This window comes from Lepidochelys kempii, chromosome 19 (assembly GCF_965140265.1).
Source record: "Lepidochelys kempii isolate rLepKem1 chromosome 19, rLepKem1.hap2, whole genome shotgun sequence".
In the NCBI taxonomy this organism is placed as follows: Eukaryota; Metazoa; Chordata; order Testudines; family Cheloniidae; genus Lepidochelys; species Lepidochelys kempii.
This window is the reverse complement of record NC_133274.1, coordinates 5,010,096-5,029,575: the sequence shown is the minus strand read 5'-3', so window position 1 is coordinate 5,029,575 and position 19,480 is coordinate 5,010,096. Positions and strand designations below refer to the sequence as shown.

The window sequence follows — 19,480 nt, the reverse complement described above, 5'->3', positions numbered from 1 at the left end:
TGTAGAAATAACCAGGTCAGACCCAAATCCAGTATTTTCACTTTCACAGAGCTTCATGGTGCTTGATCCTGCACCACTGAAGGCAACATTGACTTCAATGGGAGCTGGCCCAAGCAGAGACAGAACAGCACAGGTGGTCAGGTGCTACCCTAAAACTTAGAAGACCTGAGTTCAAGTCCCTGCTCTGCCACAGAATTCATCTGTAACCTTGGGTAAGTCACTTAGTCTCTCTGTGCTGCTTCAGTTCTCCATCTGTACAACAGTGTTAATAGCACTTCCCCACCTCACAGAGACGCTGTGAGGATAGTTATGGTAAAGATAACAAAGCACTCAGATGCTATGGTTATGGGGCCCTCTAAGCACCATAGATAGATAGATCAGGTCCCTCAGCTGGAGGTGAAGGGTAGAGCTGGTTGAAAAACACAGCATAAGCTTATGCAAAACTTCCACCTCCTAGACATTTTTGGTCAAAGTTCAAAACAAATTTCAAGCAGCCCTAGTGGAAACAATAATACCATCTAACTTTTACATTGTGCTTCTCAACCATAGATCTCAAAGTGCTTTACAAAGCAGGTCAGTACCATTATCCCCATTTTACAGATGAGGAAACTGAGGCACCAAGAAGGGATTTGACTTGCCCACGGTCACCCTGCAGGTCAGTGGCAGAGCCAGGAACAGAGGCAGGGTCTCCTGAGTCCCAGTCCAGAGCCTCCACCTTACTCTCCCCATGCTGTGGTCTCTGGCAGGCCCTCCCAGAGGAAACACCACTTTTTAGCTCCTCGAGCTAAGTAAATCATACAAACACAGTAAGTCTATTCATCAGACTGAAAGCTCTAGAAACTGGAATTTTCAAAGTAGCCAAGGGAGTTAGGAACCCAACTGCCAGTGATTTTTCATGGGATTTGAGTGCCCTACTCACATGGGCTCTAGGAAATCCCAGCCTAAAATTTTTTGTCCATATGGCAGGTACAGGCTGAGCAGCGGCATTGCAAGCTTCCCCACCAATGTGTCTCAGCCTTGGAATTTCGGGTGAGGGTGTCCAGTTGCCCTGTCCTTTTAGGTTCCCAGCCTCTGCGTCCAGGGATGCCAATGGTGCCAGTGAGGGCCGGCTGCACTGGTGGGTCTCTGAGGTGGAGACTGAGGGCTGGTCTACATTAGAAAGTTAAGTCAACCCAGCTACATCGCTTAGGGGGTCTGAAAAATTCACACCCTTCAGAGACCTAGTTAAGCTGACCTAAGCCCCAGTGTAGACAGCGCAAGGTCAATGGAAGAACCTTCTCTGCCGCTGCAGGAAATGTCTACACTACGGCGCGAGTGCTAGGGCTGCAGCTGTGCCACTGTAGTGTTTGCAGTGTAGACAGAGCCTCCGACGGTAAACTTGTTCCACATAAGCAATGACCAGCTATCAGACAGCAATGACGTGTGCCCTTCTCCAGCCTGTGCTGCATTCAAACCACTTAACTAGGGGCTAACTCTGCCCCATTGCCACTCCCCTGAGCCGTCCATTCTCTCCATACGCACACGGTTTTCATGACTCCAGCATCACCGACCCAAACGGTATTTTTCACTTGATAACAACAGGCAGAATTAAGGGTGGCTTTATGGATGAGGCTCTATTCTGGGACTTCGGGGGTTGAAATCCTGGCCTCCCTGAAGCTGAATGACCTTGGGCTAATAACTTCATCTCCCTGTGCCTCGGTTCCTCACCTGCGAAGTGGGGATGATAATTTCTCACCCTCGCAGCGGTGCTGTTAGGACAAAACCACTGACATTTGAGAGGTGCTGAGATAATACAGGGATGGGAGCCGCGGAAACACCTGCAATAACCCCCTTTACAAATCTTCACTTTTGAAAGATTTGAAATTGCACAAAAACATTGCCTGAGAGAATTTCCCTAAAGCTCCGGAAATGCTACAAAATAAACAGCTAACAAGGGGCATGTGTGCACAGAGGGGCAATAAACTGACAGAATATGAAAGGTTTGAGGACCTGAGGCTAACACGAAGAGCACTTGAACCACGGTCTGCCATGAAATATCTGACCTCAGTCATTACTGCTATTATAAAATGAAGGAAACAAAGTAATTACCTTTTTATGTATTGCAAAATTGAAAATGGAATTGCATGTACCCATAGATACAGGGTAGTTTTCAGCACTGGCCTTTACCAGCAGTTAAAAACCAAAGCAATCAATCAAAAAGCAAGAATTCAATCTTAATGTTCCATTAAGTTTAGAATTATGTGTGCCATGCCTGAACAAAGTTTCTTCTCTGGTTAGCGTCATGTGAAAGGCAGCAGTACCCAGATCAATTGCACACCTATGCTCTTACAAGTGTAATGCACTTGTCTGTCTGAGATGAGTTCTGGACTACGTCTGGAGCAATCTTATCGGCACAGCGCTACTATGATCTGTGAAGACCGCTTTGAATTAAGAAAGGGGGAACATCTGGGTTGAATATCACAGTCTCCATTTCCTTGTGCTCCCGGACTGTCTATTGTATGCATCTGCTGTCCCTTATCAGATCCTTAGGTTGTAAGCTCTTTGGAGGAGGGAAGAGGAGGGCAGGTGTTTTGTTACATGTTTATACAGTGCCTACCACACTGGGGGGTCCTGGTTCATGACTGGGGATCTTAGGTGCTAATGGAACATAAATAAATAACAAGGACACCCTTGCTAACAGTGGTATCTACTGGACTGTGAAACGTAGAAACTTGGGTTCCATCCCTACATTTTTATCCTCTCAACCAGTGTCAAGGAAGTGAATGGTTGACAGCTTTAGAAAAGATGAAAAGGGACAAATTCTTTGCTGGTATAAATGGGCAAAAAGAATTGGAGTTGACAGGATTCATTTACAACAGCAGATAATTTGGCCTACACACCTCTTCATACAGGGAGTAGCCAGCACGTGACTTTCCCGTCCTCAGGAGTTCAGGACAGAAGAGACTTCTGTCTGGGGGCAGAATGTTGCGGGCCTTGCCCTCAGTTCATCGTTAACAGCAATGCAAAGCAGCACAAGCAGAGGGGCTGGTGTGCCTTTTCTTCTGAAGCACCAAGTATTAGTCATGGCCACAAGCAGGCCACCCTACCTGAAGAGCCTGATCTGAGGTGGCAAATGAGTTCTCAAGATCTGCATTTTTTTTAAAATGGCTGATTTGCAGTCATCAGCAGGAAAGACGATGAATTTAGCAGTGCCACTAACTGCTGTTATAGCTTGAATCATTTATCGTTTCTGCTGAGCAGGTTTAATAAAGTTCTTTGGGACATTACAGGGTAACATGACAGTCAACTGTTATGGTCATTTGCATTCACTTGAACATGGAAGGCCTGAATTTATGTAAAGCCAAACATAACCCTGTCTGTTTCCTTCCTTCATTGTGTATAGTGTCTCTCCCACTGTCCCCAGAGGCTCTGCATGCCTCCCAGTGAATAATGATAGCACGGAATATTTATACGGCACCTTCCAACAAAAGAACTTAAAGCACTTCACAGGGTTTTTTTAAAATCAACCAAACCTCTGTCAGATAAGCTTTCATATGTTACAGATGCGGAAACTGAGGCACGTGAGATCCTGACTCCCAATCCCCTGCTCTTACCCTAGATCCTGCTTCCTTTCCGAGCTGGGAAAATTACCCGTCCTGTAGTTATGGCACCAGCCTGGGACTTGGGAGACCCAGGTTCGATTTCCTGCTCCACCATAGACTTCCCATGTGACCTTAGGCAAGTCATTTAACTTCTCTTTGCCTCAGTTTCCCATCTGTGAGCAGGGATAATAGCACTGTCCTATCTCACAGGGAGGGTTATGAGGATAAATGCATGAAAGACTATGAGGCCCTCATATGCTCCAGTGATGCAGGCCAGGTAAGAACCTTAGAAAGACAGATTCCTCGTTCACTCCTCTCCACATTAGATCACCTGCATTTCCAGAGCCAGGAACCAGAACCTGTGACTCCTGTCCCTGAGTTCTGTGCCTTAGACCCAAAGGCTGACATTCTGACCTCTACTGCACCATGTGTCAATCCAGAGTAACAGCACAGATATCAGAGCTACTCTGGACTTACTCTGGTTTCCATTTGATCGGAATCTGGCCGAAGATGGCAATTCCACTTGGCAAGATGCCTGTTCTCCAGGTGCCAGCAGAAAGGAAGGATTCTGCACTTACTGGTGAATGTGATGTTGAAGCCCCTCTTCTCCATGGAGTGGTCGGTCTGGAACTCAAGCCTGGCTATATGGCCGCTGCTGGTCAGAGAGGAAGGGATCTGGCTCCCTGAGAAGGTCCCCAGCACCGGGGACTCAGGGGTCCCTCCATCTTTCACGGCTAGGAAATCAAACTGAGGCTCCACGTCAAAATCATTGAAAGCCAAGTGGATCCGGCTCTCAGGCTTAGCTATAATTAACCAAACACAGTGCAAGCTGCTCCCGTATTCTTCAGGGTAATTTGGTGACAGGACAATCCCAGACGGGGTGGTGAAGTTGAAAAAGCAGGAAACTGCAATGAGAAATCGCCATCAATCATTCAGCACACAGTTCCTATAACCCTGACTTGTTACTCCCCCCACTCACCCCCATGCAAATTCATAACCTTTTTGCTTCTCAAATAATTTAGGATGGGAAGGGATCAGTGCTCCATTCACTGCTGGGCATCAGTGATTTATTTATAAAGGGGAAGAAGAAATATCTTCAATCAAAAAAATATTCTCTGGTCCTTGGTTCTGAATCGTCAATAATTTTCCAGCCAGGGATTGCATTGTCCCCTTCTTTATACTATATGTAACCCTGAAGCTTTAAAGTCCCACCACTCCTGCAATGGATTTCATGTCCTCACCCACCCACCCCAGCAGCCTTGCATGAAGTAGCATGTGGATTTGTGTGTTTGTCTGTTACAAGAACTCAGTGTTACTTAATGGAATTCACCCTGCAGGGGAGTTTGCACCTTGCAGGATGAATCCATTGAATAACACTGAGCTGTTTAAAAAAAACAACCCTCAACCATCCCCTTCCCAGCAGGACGGGGGCATTTGAAGGCTTCAGGGTGCTATTTGGTTTACATGATCATTTGCTAAATGCAGTTCTAACCTAAGCCTCCATGCTACAAATCCACATAACTTGATGCACATAAGCAGCCTCACTGAACTCAACAGGATTCTTCTTATGCATAGCATTACTCTCACGTGTTAAATTCTTGCAGGACAGGGCTACAAACTGCAAGCTCCTTGGGGGAAGGAGCTGTAGGCTCGATTCACCATTGGCCTGCCACTTCTGCAGTCATTTGCATCAAAATAATGTGGCTATAAAACAGTGCCCTTGTGATTTGATAGCCACTTTGCACTGGGGTCAATCACTTCCCAGGGAATAGGCCCAGTGACTGGATTTTCTCTGAAAAATGCCATGCATACTCACACTGCTTGGTTCAAACAGACATGGCAACATATGATTGGTCAAGTTTTACAGTGCTGAGTGCACTGGACAGCTCCCTTTCCAATAGGAATAAATCACTGACTTTCACCGGACTACCATGATGTCAAGAGGAAGAATCGCACTGGACTCCTGCCCCTATGAACATAATTAAATGTGTGGGGCTGCGGGTGGGGGGGACCAGTGCAAACGAAAAATCCTCAGCCCTCAGGGGGTGACTGTTTTCAGTATAGGCTGTATCTTAGCTGATAGGGTTCATTAGTTCTGAAGTGCAATGCTCCTATCTAATTGATACCTACCTGATGATTGTTATGCTTTACGTACATCTTGCTTGCTCCTTTCCCCGGCCCCACCACATCACCTGATACACATTTATTAAAAGTTATCATTCAGTATACTTTTCACGCTAATTCCTGGTACGAGGCTATAACTCGGAGGATGGCTTTGGGTTGGCATTTATACAGTTATTTGGTCTGACGTTTGCCCTCCCCCTAGTATGAGCTTCCTTTATCTTCAATACCTAATGGTCTTAAATCAAATAAAATGCACATTACCAGGCATTACTGAGGCTAAGAGCTACAAGCCATTTCCTGCTCTTGATAACAAAAAGAATAGGCAGCTAGATTAAAGAGAAAAGAAACGAGCTGCAGCATCTACCAAGGATTTGGTGTATGTAGGAATCTTTATTAAAAGGAATGCTGTCAAATATTTTTGACAACTAAACCCTATTGTAATGTGTCTGGGAATATCTGTCTATTAAAAAAAACCCCACGTCCACTCACTGAAAAATATGGAGAATCACTACTATGGAAGTATGAGATAGGTGACTCCTAGAAGGTCCTATAAATCCAAATAAGACCATCTTTTTGTTCTGGGTTTGTACAGAACTTAGCACAATGGGGTCCTGGTCCATGACTAGGTCTCCAAGATGCTACAGTAATACCAATAATTAAATAATAATAATGTAGGACCTATAACATTGTGATCTGCTGATCCATGCAACCAGCAGCAGAAGTAAATAGAGCAATGTTGAGTTACACCACGGGCTAGATTATGGCCCACTTGCACACCTGCACTGGCTACCGCCATAGTAGGTAGTAGAGTGTGCATGTGGGTGTGGGGGGACGGACAGCCCATGCAGAGCTGGGTAGGAGTGGGCGGAGGTAGGCTGGGCATGCTGGAAGACCTGCGCTGTGCCAGGTATTGGGCTGACACAGGATACATTAGCCCTGGAGCAGTGGGGGAAAAAATGGATTCAGACTGGCTGAGAGTCACAATCTTCTTCCTGATCTGCTCCTGGAATAAAGCAACTATACACTGTCTCAGACACAGGTTAGCCTCAAGTGAGGATACGGCCATGTATATTAATAGACATGCAAACTGAGAGTGTCCCTTTACTTAGCAAAACATTGAGGTACTGCAATATAAATGTTAAATAATGAGAAGAAGAAGAATCTCGAGAGATTGCAGTCCCCTGCTTCTGGCACTCTGCATCATAAAGAAACCAGTTCAAACAAGAATAATCTCCTCAAGCTACAACAGTAGCAAAGATAAAATATTCGGTTAAAATACACCGTAAAATTAGGACAGGCAAACAAATGCAAGAGACATGAGAAAACCACTCCATGGTCCAGATTAAAGACAGGCATGTGACACACTGGACATTTCCTTTTCTCCGGGGAGGGGAGAAAGGGTGTAAAGGTAAAAATCAGATAAACCACTAGTAAGGATCCCACCCGACCCAGGTACACAGAGAGACACACGCAGCAAATAGCAGCACCATCAGGAAGAAGGAAAAATCCTCAGGCCAGGGAGGCTCAGATGCACCAGTGTAAACCAGCCACAATCGTTACTCCAGACCACTGTAAATAAGAGCAGAATTCAGCACAGGAAATGGATCTTAAGGCACTGGAGACCTGATTTTCAAAGGCGTTGAGCAGCCAGCCGGTAGTTGGTCAGCACCTCTGACAATCAGAATGTGCAGCAACAAAGCTATTCAAGCTATCCTAATAGGCAGCGTCCACTATTGGAACACCATACTTGCTGGTCTCCTAGTTAAACTGAGAGTCAGGAATCCAGGAGCTCAGGTTCTCATTATGACTAAGAGCAACACAGTGTCTGTTGGGCTTAAGAGCTTCCAAGCCAGGTCTGTTGCCAGTCTGGAGACACAAAAGAAGTATTTGAAAAAACTGTCCAAGCCCCAAAAATGTTGTTATGGGTCTACAGAATTCCACTGCTGGGCAAAGACAGACCTGGGCAGTCTTTGAAGGCCACTTGAAGTTCTATCTGAAACTAAAGGTACCCGCTACAGAAACAAGAAGCATGGCTCCCGCTTGACCTGTGCATACCAAAGCCAACTCCATATAGATGCTAAGAGAGCTACAACAACTGAAGGAAGTGGTGTGGGGTATCGGACGCTCTGCGACTTCCCTGCTGGATGGACAGCATACATCCACACTCAAACACAAAACAAGCACCCTTCTATTTAAAGCTCTATCGGAAGGGTCTGGCCCACCAGTCAGCAACAGAGCAGGTTCCATCTCTTGAGTCATAGACGGGGAAACAGAAACATCCCTGTGGATCATAATAAGAAATGGATTGGGAATGAACCATAGGACAATAAACCCCAATTCAGCAAAGCACTTAAGCACATGGTTAAGTTCATACCTAGCCACCATGGCACTTAAGCACATGCTACATTTAAGCATGTGCCTAAATCACAGTGCTGAAGTGCTTTGATGAATTGGGGCCATAATGGAGAACAAAGACTTTGGATGCAGAATGACAGCTTAATTTTAAGAACAGGACACTCTTACATGGCTGCAACTGCGAAACAAGGTTGGTAATAAGAGCTACAAATCCCACATCTACATAGAGATCAGAGTAATACAAGAAACAATGGTCCAAAGGGATCAGGGGAGCCCTCAGAGGATTCAGAGCATTTCATGAATAATTAACCTCTTTGAACCTGACTCTGGCCAACAGTAACCAAAGTTATTAATGAGTCTTTGTGGATACATGTTCATATCGCACACACACGTGCACGCAAACACACACACACCATGCCATCACTCAGCAATAACTAGTCTCACTCATGGCAGTCTCTGTTGATTGTCTGAAGCCAGAAGTTGTCTTCATGGCCCACAGCAGTCAGAGAGGACACACACTGGCAGGAGAGCTTGCCCTGCCAGTGCCCATCCTCTATTTGTTTGGTGGATAAAAGCAGATCTAGGGATCTCATTCCAGTACCTTTCCTGAGCATATAAGGCAAAAACCAGCCCCAAAACAACAAATGACAAATGTCCTATTACTCACCCAAAATCCACTAAACAAACTGAGTTTACAAACAGATGAGCAAGTAACATCCACAACAGGTATAACCTAGAAGAATGGTCTCACCCCTTAGCAACAGAGGGGTGGAGCAGCCTGCAGATGCAACATACGCTATACACACCATATTCAATCAGCACTGAACAAAGGAAAAAGAATGATAAAGAGGAAACATTACACGGAGTTCACTGGAACAATTTCCATTAGAGAAAGGAAACAGCTTATTCCATGGCTGTTAAAATGAGAAAACCCCCCAGTGCCTGTAAAGATCGAACTCCTGGAGATTTGAACAACCCCAGTCGCCTTGAATAATTATCTGAAATTTACCAAGGGTTTTGGAAGGGATGTGATTCTCTCTGCTTCACAGCATAAACCAGCCACTAATGAGTGGCAGGGACAGGAAGAAACTAGCCCCCTTCCATAGCTGCCCTTTGCATGGTTTTTACACCATCCTCTTTAGAAGCTGGTGCTGGCCTCTCTCATAGACTGTCACATGTCAGCAAGTGGGAGTAAATAGGTCTAAGGAATTTAATGTACCCTTATGCAGTCTAATTACACACTACCTCTCAATTTTGCTCTTAGGCCTTTTAGTCTACTCACAAATTTTGTACTGCTTTAACTGTACTGGAATAGTTAGAGCACTCGAGTTATCCTAATGTGGAAATATGCTGGCATAAAAGTGTTTTTACCACCATATCTTATTTCTGTACAGGAAGGGGAATAAGCTATTCCAACCTGAGCTCTTTCATATTAGTATAACCACATACACACTTAGGGTTGTACTCGCATAACTATTTCAACATCACATACCTCCCCCAAACAGTCAGACTGGTACAAAATCGGTGTGGAGACTAGGCCTTAGAGTCCAAGTCGGACTATGTAAATTCTCAGATGCACAAAAAGCCATCTACTAATGACCCCATGGCATTTATCTGACCTACAGTCGGACTCAAGCCAAAAGCCCAGAGCCAAACACACACAGATTTTTAGAAAATTAGAATCCAGAGCCAATTTTGTGGTTTGCCCCCTTTTCTGGTTTGGCCCCTTTGCTAAGATTCAGGTCATTTTTTTTATTTTTCATTCAGGAGAAAAGTTCAGGTTATTTATTTTATCCAACTATTTCTTTCTATGCTGGGTATTGGCTGGATTTGCATATGCACAAGCTAGCGAAACTGCCTTTCTTCTCAAATAACTTAACAGGAGCTATTTACCTTTTCTTTAATAGACCTAGAATGGGTCAGACATGGGTAACTTTTAAAAAATAGTAATATTTTATTTTATATATTTTAAATGAACAACTCTATAACTTGCAGGGGTAGGTGGTTAGTAAATGTTTTCTGTGAAACAAATTTTAAATTTGGGGTGAAAAAAGCTTTGTTGAAATTTTGAAAATTTGCGCACACAAAAATGGCATCTCTGTACTTCGAACAGAACTGGATTTCCTACCCCCGCCAGACCTACTCTGCTTTTGACAAAGCTTAGCGCAACTAAATTCAACAGATTATTATTGCCTTCTGGAATCTGGCTGTCTGGGTTCCCCAGTCTCAAAATAAATTTCCATAATTTAAAATAAAGAAATACAGAGAAGATTTTTGCCTCTTATTGCCACTTATTGAAAACCCGCAAATTGTTTTTTGTTAGGGTGGTTCCATTTGCTGCCGTGAATCATCGGCAGTGAGAGCAGGAAAGAGAGGAAGAAAGAGTAAACAATTGACAGGTTAATTTAGAGCTAAAATTGAAAATTTGTCGAGTTACACAAAATTACATGGTGCTGTTCAGTATGGCGCTGGGAAAACGTCTATCACAGTTTGTATTACCGACTCGTAATCCTATATGTATGTATCAGGAAGTGAATGCAAAAGGTTAGCCACTCAGTTTCAAATTAGAAAACATACCATTTGCAATGGGGGGGTTAGGATTATTCAGCAGGTATAAAAAGCCAATATGGGATTAACAGGAAGAGTAATTACCGCTAAAGGGGAGAAAAATTATACATGAGGCATAAAACATCAGGTGCACAGATGGGCTGGAAGGATTCACGAAGAACAAAAACAAACCTTTAGTGCTGTATAACTGAATGGGAGTTCAGGCTAGGAGCTCAGAGCCAAGCTGCTAAGTGCTCACACAATGGCTGGTGCTTTTGCGGGACAAATTCAAAATCGCCACAACTCGCAACAGGCGCAGCTGATTCACTCCATGCTACTTTATAAGAGGTTTGGGGCACAAATCGCCAGTTCTAAAACATCTAACGAATAGGCCCCAGTATCAGGTAAGTGCCCATTTTACAGGGTATATATGTCAAAGCAATGAGATACAGACTGGAGGGAGGTTTCAAGCGGTGAATAGGAAACTACAGTTGGGTAGAAAAAAGCATTTCTAACCATACAGTGTGACAACTCTGAGTCTCCTTTCCAGTCAGCTCCAGGGCACGGGAACTTGCAAGTTTGCAGTTCAACACACACACTGTCACAACACAAAGCACCATGCCACGTCATAACCACCCAGACCCATAACACAACCATGTGAAGTTGTGCTGTAAACCAGCACCTCACAACTAGAGATGGCAGAAACTTTCACAATTAAAAAAAAAAAAGTTTCCACTGGCGTGTACTGGATTCTCTTAAACCTGAAACGCAAGGAACTGGGGGAGTGCACCACACGGACTGCAACTAAGGAAAAAATAAAAGACGCAAGGACTATAATAAAAGAAAAGGAGGACTTGTGCCACCTTAGAGACGAACAGATTTATTTGAGCATAAGCTTTTGTGAGCTACAGCTCACTTCATCGGATGCATTCAGTGGAAAACACAGTGGGGAGATTTTCCTTTTCTTTTTGTGGATACAGACTAACATGGCTGCTACTCTGAAAAAGGATTATAATGTCACTTGTTAAACTCTTTGGGGCAACGAGCTGTCCTGTGTTCTGGGTTTGTACAAAGCCTAGCACAATGCGGCCTTTGTCCATGACAGAGGCTCTAAGTGCTACCACAATACTAATTAATTTAAAAAATGAAATAACTAATAATAATAAAGGAAAAATCACTGCAAACTAGAGATGAGCCTGAACTAAAACCCCAGATTAGAACCACCTGGAAACTTTGGAGAAGTTTGTATCAGGACACGGACCCAAGCTTTCTGGTTCAGCCCTACCATATCTCAAAACAGACCCAAAAATATGGATCCTCCAACAAAAACACCACTCTTCATTAGGTTCCACACGTAACCTATGGGGCACTTGTATCAGAACTTCAATGTAAAACCCTGAGCTTTGCCCCCATGTCCTCTTCACGAACCCACGATGATAATCATCTACAGCCACACACACACAGACACAGACACACACTTTACCTTTACACTGCTTGACGGGTCCAGCAACCTACAGCTCCACGAGCGTGAAGACACTGAACTAACATGTGCCAGAAAAGGATTCCATTTCAGAAATAATTCTCCTGAGACACTCACCAGCACAAGTAATGGAGGAGGGGGAGTGGAAGGTGAAACCATCACCCATATTCATCAGGATTTGGTGTCAAAAGGTATCACTTGCCAGTTACAGCTTATTCCATAATTATCCACAACGTAAAATGATCACACATTTGGCGCAATTGAATCACTTGCTCATAGCCCAGGATTGGGCCATCGGGCATTGCTGGACAGGGTTTGGGTGCTTTAACAGGACAGTGCGGGGAACCCCAGACTAGAAGAGCAAAGAGTTTTGGAGGACAGAATAGACCTGTGCAGGGGAAGTTGTCAGAATATCTTAGACACTAGCTGGCTCCAATCAGGAACCCTAGTCCTTCCCTTTTCTTTAGCGCTGTAATTCACACGCTGTAAAATCTATACTTTAAATGCAAAGCCTGGCCATGAAATCTGTTTTGAATCAGGACCTAGGATTGCAACAGTCCATCTAAAATCCAGATAAGAATTACAAAACGCCTTATTTTTCATAATATAGATGTGTGCGTTTAAGTAGCAATACAGACACGTGACTGAAAGTTACACTTAGTGCAATGGAATGGGCCATTCCAGTCCATCTGGCCATACATTTATACCAGGCTCATCACTGTGGTATATGAACAACCAGTCTGCTTCTTATGAAAGTTCTGTTACCGTGGGGCTAGTTCCCCATTCTTAAACCTGCTTATCTATTCATTCACAGGTAACTACAGTTTGATTATTGCCTCATATACACATCAGATCCCACCAATGCACCCGGATGCAGCACCTCCTAAATAATTAACACAACTGCATGTCTGAGGTACTAATTTTCTCCCTTAGACACTTCCTCACCCTGTTTTCAATACCTTTAAGTTCCTGAAGGACAACCACAACTTTATACCGAAGTGATAATCTTGGTTCTATTGTGCTATGAAATCTGGATCACACCTGCTTGTGAAAACGATACCAACCCTGGAATGATTTACAAACGGTAGCTTTCAAAATGCACATCAGGGTGATTAACTGTAACCATGAAGCTAGTTTGACACTGCAAATGTCATGATGGTCATGGCTGAGTGCAACGACTTTCATCATCAGCTAACAGCAAACATGTGGATGGATAACTGCACTCACCCCTTTCAGCTACAGAAACAGAGTGAGCTAAAGGAACCATTTCCACTAGCTCAGTGCAGTCAGAGGGAACCTATATGCACTCAAGGCCAGACATACTCTGTCCCTAAGTGAGCAGCACAGTGCATGCATGGGACAGTCTGGTGAAGATTCCTAAGGGCCCCACGTACATAGCATGAATGGTTAAGAAGTGTGATGACACCCACAAGGAGGATAAAGATGGAAGGTCTTTTATCGTGAAGGCACAGACAATCGCGGATTCAGGAACCCCTTGCAATAAGGCAGGTACATGATGATTTTGTGTGGCCTCATCACACAAAAGCTCAGGCCATGAGTTCTCTGAGACACATACAACATGGACATAAATCATTTGCTCAGGCCAGCAGATGCTGCTTTAATCTCCTTTCTGCATTTGTCATGCGTTTGTAGCTAGAATTGGAGGCACTGAATCGTTTGCATATTCCAACTAGCAGCATATGAAACAGGTTACCTTGTTTTTCCACCTGAGGCCCAACACAGGTACAGATACAGATTTTATGCTGAGTTATGTTCTTATGCCATTCTATTGTGCCACTTCTGCTGACACACATTCATGTGATGGTGTCTAGAGTAACCAAACCCAAGAGCGGCAGGGGGCGGACGGGCAAAAGAGATGCAAAACTTTTTTGCACTATCTATACATTTTGCCTTTTTGATTAGAAAATATCCAAGCTGGACCAGAGAGGGTGGAAGGTGCTGCATGATTTTAACTGGTGGATTCATGGCTCCTTAGTGATCATGCTTCTCTTCCCCTGCCCTGGGCAATACGGGCTTTGGTATGATCCCCCCGCCTCAATTCTGTATCTATGGACACAGTAGGTGAAAAATCCACACATTTATTGGACTGAAGATGGGGAAATTTTAACCGTGATAACATTTTGATGGAGCTGTGTCATTCTGGGTACCCAAGATGTGAATCACAGGCATCTCGGTTGTCTCTATCAATTGTCAGTCGGGGGAATCTCAGAAACAGCTGAAGGTTTTGTTAACAATCCCAAATTCTGAATGGTTTTGGGTAGAAAAAAACTGGTTGAAGAGTCTGACAAAAAAGGGGGCTGTCACATGAGAATTCTAGCACTTCCCATGCTGATCAGGAGGAAAATGCAAGGAGGACAATTTCCCTCAAATGTCTCAGGGTGTGTTTGCTTCTGGACAAAGCCACGCAGTGCAAACGTGCGTGACACTTAGGAATGGGCAAACCTTGTGGCTTTCACAAATTGTGCAAGCCGCTTAGAGGTTTTGCAAAATTTGTTAAAGCATGTGAAACATTTACCTTATAATTTAAAAGAAAGTTTACTTATTTGCAACTGTCATTCTTCCACAATTGCCTCTCTGCATTGCCCCTTGTAGGATTTTTTTTTTTTTGCAAGGGTAATTCAATTTTGAAATAATATATTTGTTTTTCTAGGCTTTGCAATGTCTTTGGTACAGAAGAAACCTATGTAAACTACAAGTGAGCACCTTGGACAGGATGTGTGTGTGCACTTATTGTATTATAATAAACACACACACACTGTATTATTTTAGGAACATTTCTGCTGTCTCCTCTCGGCACGCTCTTCCTCACACTCGCCTTTCCTCTGTTTCTGTTATTCACTCCCAGCTCCATTTTATCATCCTGTTGTTTCACTGACTTTCCCGTCTCTTCTCCTCAAAGCTGAACATTCAGATACTAGAGTGCTCAAGTGGGTAAAGTATTAGACACAATGCGTTCACTCGCCCTCAGCTGGGGAACAAAATAAAGTAAATACTTTTGTGAGCCTTGTTAACAGTTTCCTTTTGGGTGAAGGTTCAGATCATTTATAATTGTATTGTGCTTAACGCTGTCAGGCATAAATTGGGGATCGGTCCTGCTTTGAGCAGGGGGTTGGACTAGATGACCTCCTGAGGTCCCTTCCAATCCTGAGATTCTATGATTCTATGAGTTAAAGGGGAGATTTTCCAAGGTCAGTCAGGACTACTGAAAGCCAGAAAGAACTGGGCGCCTAACTCCTCCTTATGCCTCTGAAAATCCCCGCCCGCCCCCACAAGTCACTACTGGGAGCATCAAACCCTATTTCTGCTGAGATTTAAGACAAGAAATTTAAAGTTGAGATTTGGAGGTAGGGGACCTGAGAGCTGTCAGGTTACAAAGGAGAATTAAATGGCCAAAAACTTAATTTAATTTAATGGGTTTTCACCAGCATGGAAGATTCCACTTTCTCTCAGAGATGAACGTGAACCCAAATCCTGGAAATAAATACCATCCAAAAAAAAAAAATTGTGAGGAGAGATTGGAATCTGAAGCCAGATCCAAATTTTGAGGCTGTCCCCTTTCCCCTGTAATGGACAGAACCAAATTCTCAGATTCAAACACTCTCAAACATTGGGGTAGTTGAAATCTTGATCCATATTGTGCAGTACGGCTTCCATCTCTCTATCTCCAGTATTTTCCGTATTCTAGGTACTAAATCCAGTGCACAAATGTATTGTTTATGTAGCTACTTCACTGGACATTGCAAACACTTTAAAGCAGTCTCCTCACTGACTTACAAACACAGACTGGTTTCTGAGCGGACCACTGGCTACTCTTTTGGCAGGTAATAGTTTTCTGTCCCTTCAACTCAAAGGCAGGCTGGCATTCAAACTTCAGAGTGTCCCCATGGCGAAATGTTGAGCCTCCTCTCTTGCCGTAGGCTGGTATCCCAGGATCGCCGCAACTTCCCTGGTCAATTTCTGAAAGAAAATAAAAAAAAAGTGGGGGGAAAAAACGTTCTGGCAACTGGATACTTTATTGTAATGTTTTTATTATGCTCTTGCTTACATGCTATCAACAGATAATGTGTGCATTACCCTTACATAATGACACACCCCTGGTGGGTTGTTGGCATGGGGGATTGAACTTGGAGCCTCTGTATCTCAGTGCATGGGCCTCTATTGTTTGAATTAAAAGATCCACCTCTGTTAGCTAACGCACCAGCAGCTTCATGGTCCCCTAGCTATGTCCCAGCCGCCACTACAGGGGGGCAGCATGTTACACTGACTGGGTGAATGGTACATGTATCAGTGTTGGGACAACAACTAAAGCAAGTAATTATTTTAAACAGCTGTATTTACAAGCACGGTGATGGGTTTCCTGGTTGATTGATCTGAATTGCTAATCCCTTTCCATCCATCCTTGTAACTGATCTATTTCTGATTCCCTTTCTAAATACGAAAGTACTACAGGGAAAGAGAGATTGATTGTGGTACTGATTTCCCATGCAGCTGAATATTTAATCCAGGTGGCAAGAGAAGTGGACACACAGCTCCTATGAAACCTTTGGGGTGGGGGAATCTAATTTGCGAACCTGGCCGTTGACATACAACGAACGATTTTAAAATCCATTTTAATAAAGAAAAAAAGGTTGTGTAGATCTCGGTAAAGGAACTCTCGGTCTCCATCAACTCACGTTCTATCTCAGGAGTAAACAAAAACATCTATACTACTCATCGGCAATTAAAATCCACATGGAGCCTGAAGATATTCATTTACTTCTCAAAGGCTAGATTCTGTTACACTGAGTATAAGGCTGAGGCAATGGGAGTTAGTTGCCTATATACCTCTGAGGGTCTTGGCCTTATCAAATACAGGAGAAACTCGGAGTTATGAACACCAGAGTTACGAACTGACCAGTCAACCACATACCTCACCTGGAACCGGAAGTACGCAATCAGGCAGCAGCAGAGAACCCCGCCCCCCAAAAGCAAATACAACACAGTACTGTGTTAAATATAAACTATTAACAAAATAAAAGGAAAGCAGCATTTTTCTTCTGCATAGTAAAGTTTCAAAGCTGTATTAAGTCAACGTTCGGTTGTAAGCTTTTGAAAGAACCACCATAATGTTCTGTGCAGAGTTAAAAACGTTTCAGCAACCTGCATTCCCGAGGCGTTCGTGACTCTGACGTTCTACGGTAGCCCCATGGGAATGAGGTGAGGTGCTCTGATGAGTAAAGCAGAATGTGGCCCTAAATTGAGGGTCCTTATCGCTACAGATTCACTACCCTGGATACTGAAATCCTAGATCCACAGATCACTGGTTGAAATAGGACAAGCTTCCATCCGGATGCACCTGGACTTCATGCATCTGCAGGGAACACCTATACAGTGTGTCACAGGGTGAGCTGGCCCCTTTAAGAGAGTCTGAACTTAGCCTCACCTGTGAGCAGTGTCCCTCACAGACACTGGGAACTCCCTTGCTGAATTCCCAGTCCTATGATCCGGAAGATAAAATAGTCACAGGTGAAGCTGAGCCCAAAGTCCTTTGAAGGGGCTACACACAGCAGATTCAATCCTCTGCCCCATGCTGAAACTAAGAACAGTGCCAACCACGAGGGTGGTTTTATTATATGGAAGGCCATCAGTTCAATCAACAGACAGGACTGAGGCCGGCAGCCCATTTCATAGAGCCCAACAAACAGGGGGCAACGAGTGATCGATCTTGCTGGTTTCAAAACAGTGACCTGAGAGTTGTAAAGCTCTGCATCCCATTTACCATTACTAACTATGTAACTTTCACTCCGTTTTCTGATCTGAGCTAATAAAAGGAGCAATATCTCAGGTCACAGATGGAACAGTTCAACCCAATGGAAATTTGAGAGTAAATCCCATCTCCTGAAGCAATTGATGATACTCCTTCATGAAGACACGAATGCCTAGCGCATCTTTAATGCTTCAGGAAAGGCATCTTGTAATGACTGTACAAGAGAAGCTCTGCAAGTCCACTGTAGGAAAGTGTTCAGTGAGATGGGGTCTGTCTCTCTGCTTTCACCACTCCCCAACTAACAATGACCAAAGGAAAATATGGGGTTATCCTGGAAAGATCCTCTTCTACATTGCACACCGCAACTTTGGATTCTTTGATCTCCAGACAGTTCCCAAAGTGTCACCCGGTTTTTAAACAAGAAAACTTGAGCGTGCTCTGGTCCAACAGGTTCTATATTCACATCTTGATCCACAACCACATCCATATCCACAGCCTGCTGAGTCCAGATCAATTTCACTGCAGTCTTCTAACCCCAATGTGTTTGTTTTCCTTACTGCATCACAGAACCACAAAATGCCACAGTGTATCCAATAAGGAATGAAACACACTTAGTCCGACTTCATAGTTTTTATGATCATCTGACAAAAACCACAGAAAGTAAGTAAGTTGCAGAACTGGGATTCAAACCCAAATTTGAGTCCCAGTACCTCAGCATAAATCCATCCTGTCTTCTGTATTTATCCTTTTTTTAACTTTATGTTAAAGGCAAAAGTATCCCTCGACACCCCCTGCTACCAAACTATTCAATAGTGGCTGAAATATAAAGAAGAAAAGCAACCATGCATTCCTTTTTACCCTCTGATAATACAAAAACGAGGGGGCAGTTCACAAAATTAAAAGGCAATACACTTAGAAAGAATAAAAAGAAACAGATTTGGTGTGGTTTGATGCAGTGCATAATTAACCCATGGAACTCTCTGCAATAAGACATGTATATGAATAATATCACCTGCATTATACCAGCCAGGGTAAACACTTTTACTTGTATCAACCTTCATTCTTCAGGTCACAAGTCAACCCCCAAACACTTGGGTTTAGGAACAAATTACCCCCGGGGGACATTACTGCATAACTGACATAATTATGGGTGTTTTACACTCATCTTGTATTAGCCACTGTCAGATACAGGGCTGGATGGACCACTGGTCTCACCTAGAGTGATATTCGCTCTGTTCTTAAAGCTCTCATTTTGCATATACTGTATGGGTAGGCAGGGATTCTCTCTTTTGTATGTTTGTACAGCACCCTGCACATTGGGGCCTCAATCCTGATCGGGCACTACCATGATATGAACATTTAATCCTTGTCATAATAAGGAGGCCTGGAAGTTGTTCTGCATGAGCAGCGCCTCACTGCAAGGTCCCACCCCTGGAGAGCTCATTGCATGACAGGGGGCGAAGTCTCCGTCGCAGTGGAGGGAGATACCTACAAAATGCAAGTTGGGCTGCTAAATGTGTCGACATTATCTCTCTGCATTACCGTATTCCATTTCAATATCAATTCCCCCATGCAGTTCTAAAGTAGACAGATGACACCTTCTCATATGGAGATGTACAGGTAGCA

At 43.8% G+C, this 19,480-nt stretch overlaps 1 protein-coding gene across 11 annotated transcripts in view; it reads right to left on the bottom strand.

Moving 5' to 3' along the window:
• The window catches only part of CSMD2 (CUB and Sushi multiple domains 2), a 548,097-nt gene that overhangs the window by 195,634 nt on the left and 332,983 nt on the right, over nt 1–19,480 (bottom strand). For 10 of the 11 annotated variants that reach the window (XM_073317325.1, XM_073317326.1, XM_073317333.1 and 7 more), the window contains 2 exons: nt 15,883–16,065; nt 4,160–4,486 (listed from right to left, as the gene is read on the bottom strand). In XM_073317325.1, the coding sequence (XP_073173426.1) occupies nt 4,160–4,486; nt 15,883–16,065 (510 nt within the window). The remainder of the gene's footprint in view (nt 1–4,159; nt 4,487–15,882; nt 16,066–19,480) is intronic. The other variant, XM_073317334.1, reaches the window with a different exon arrangement.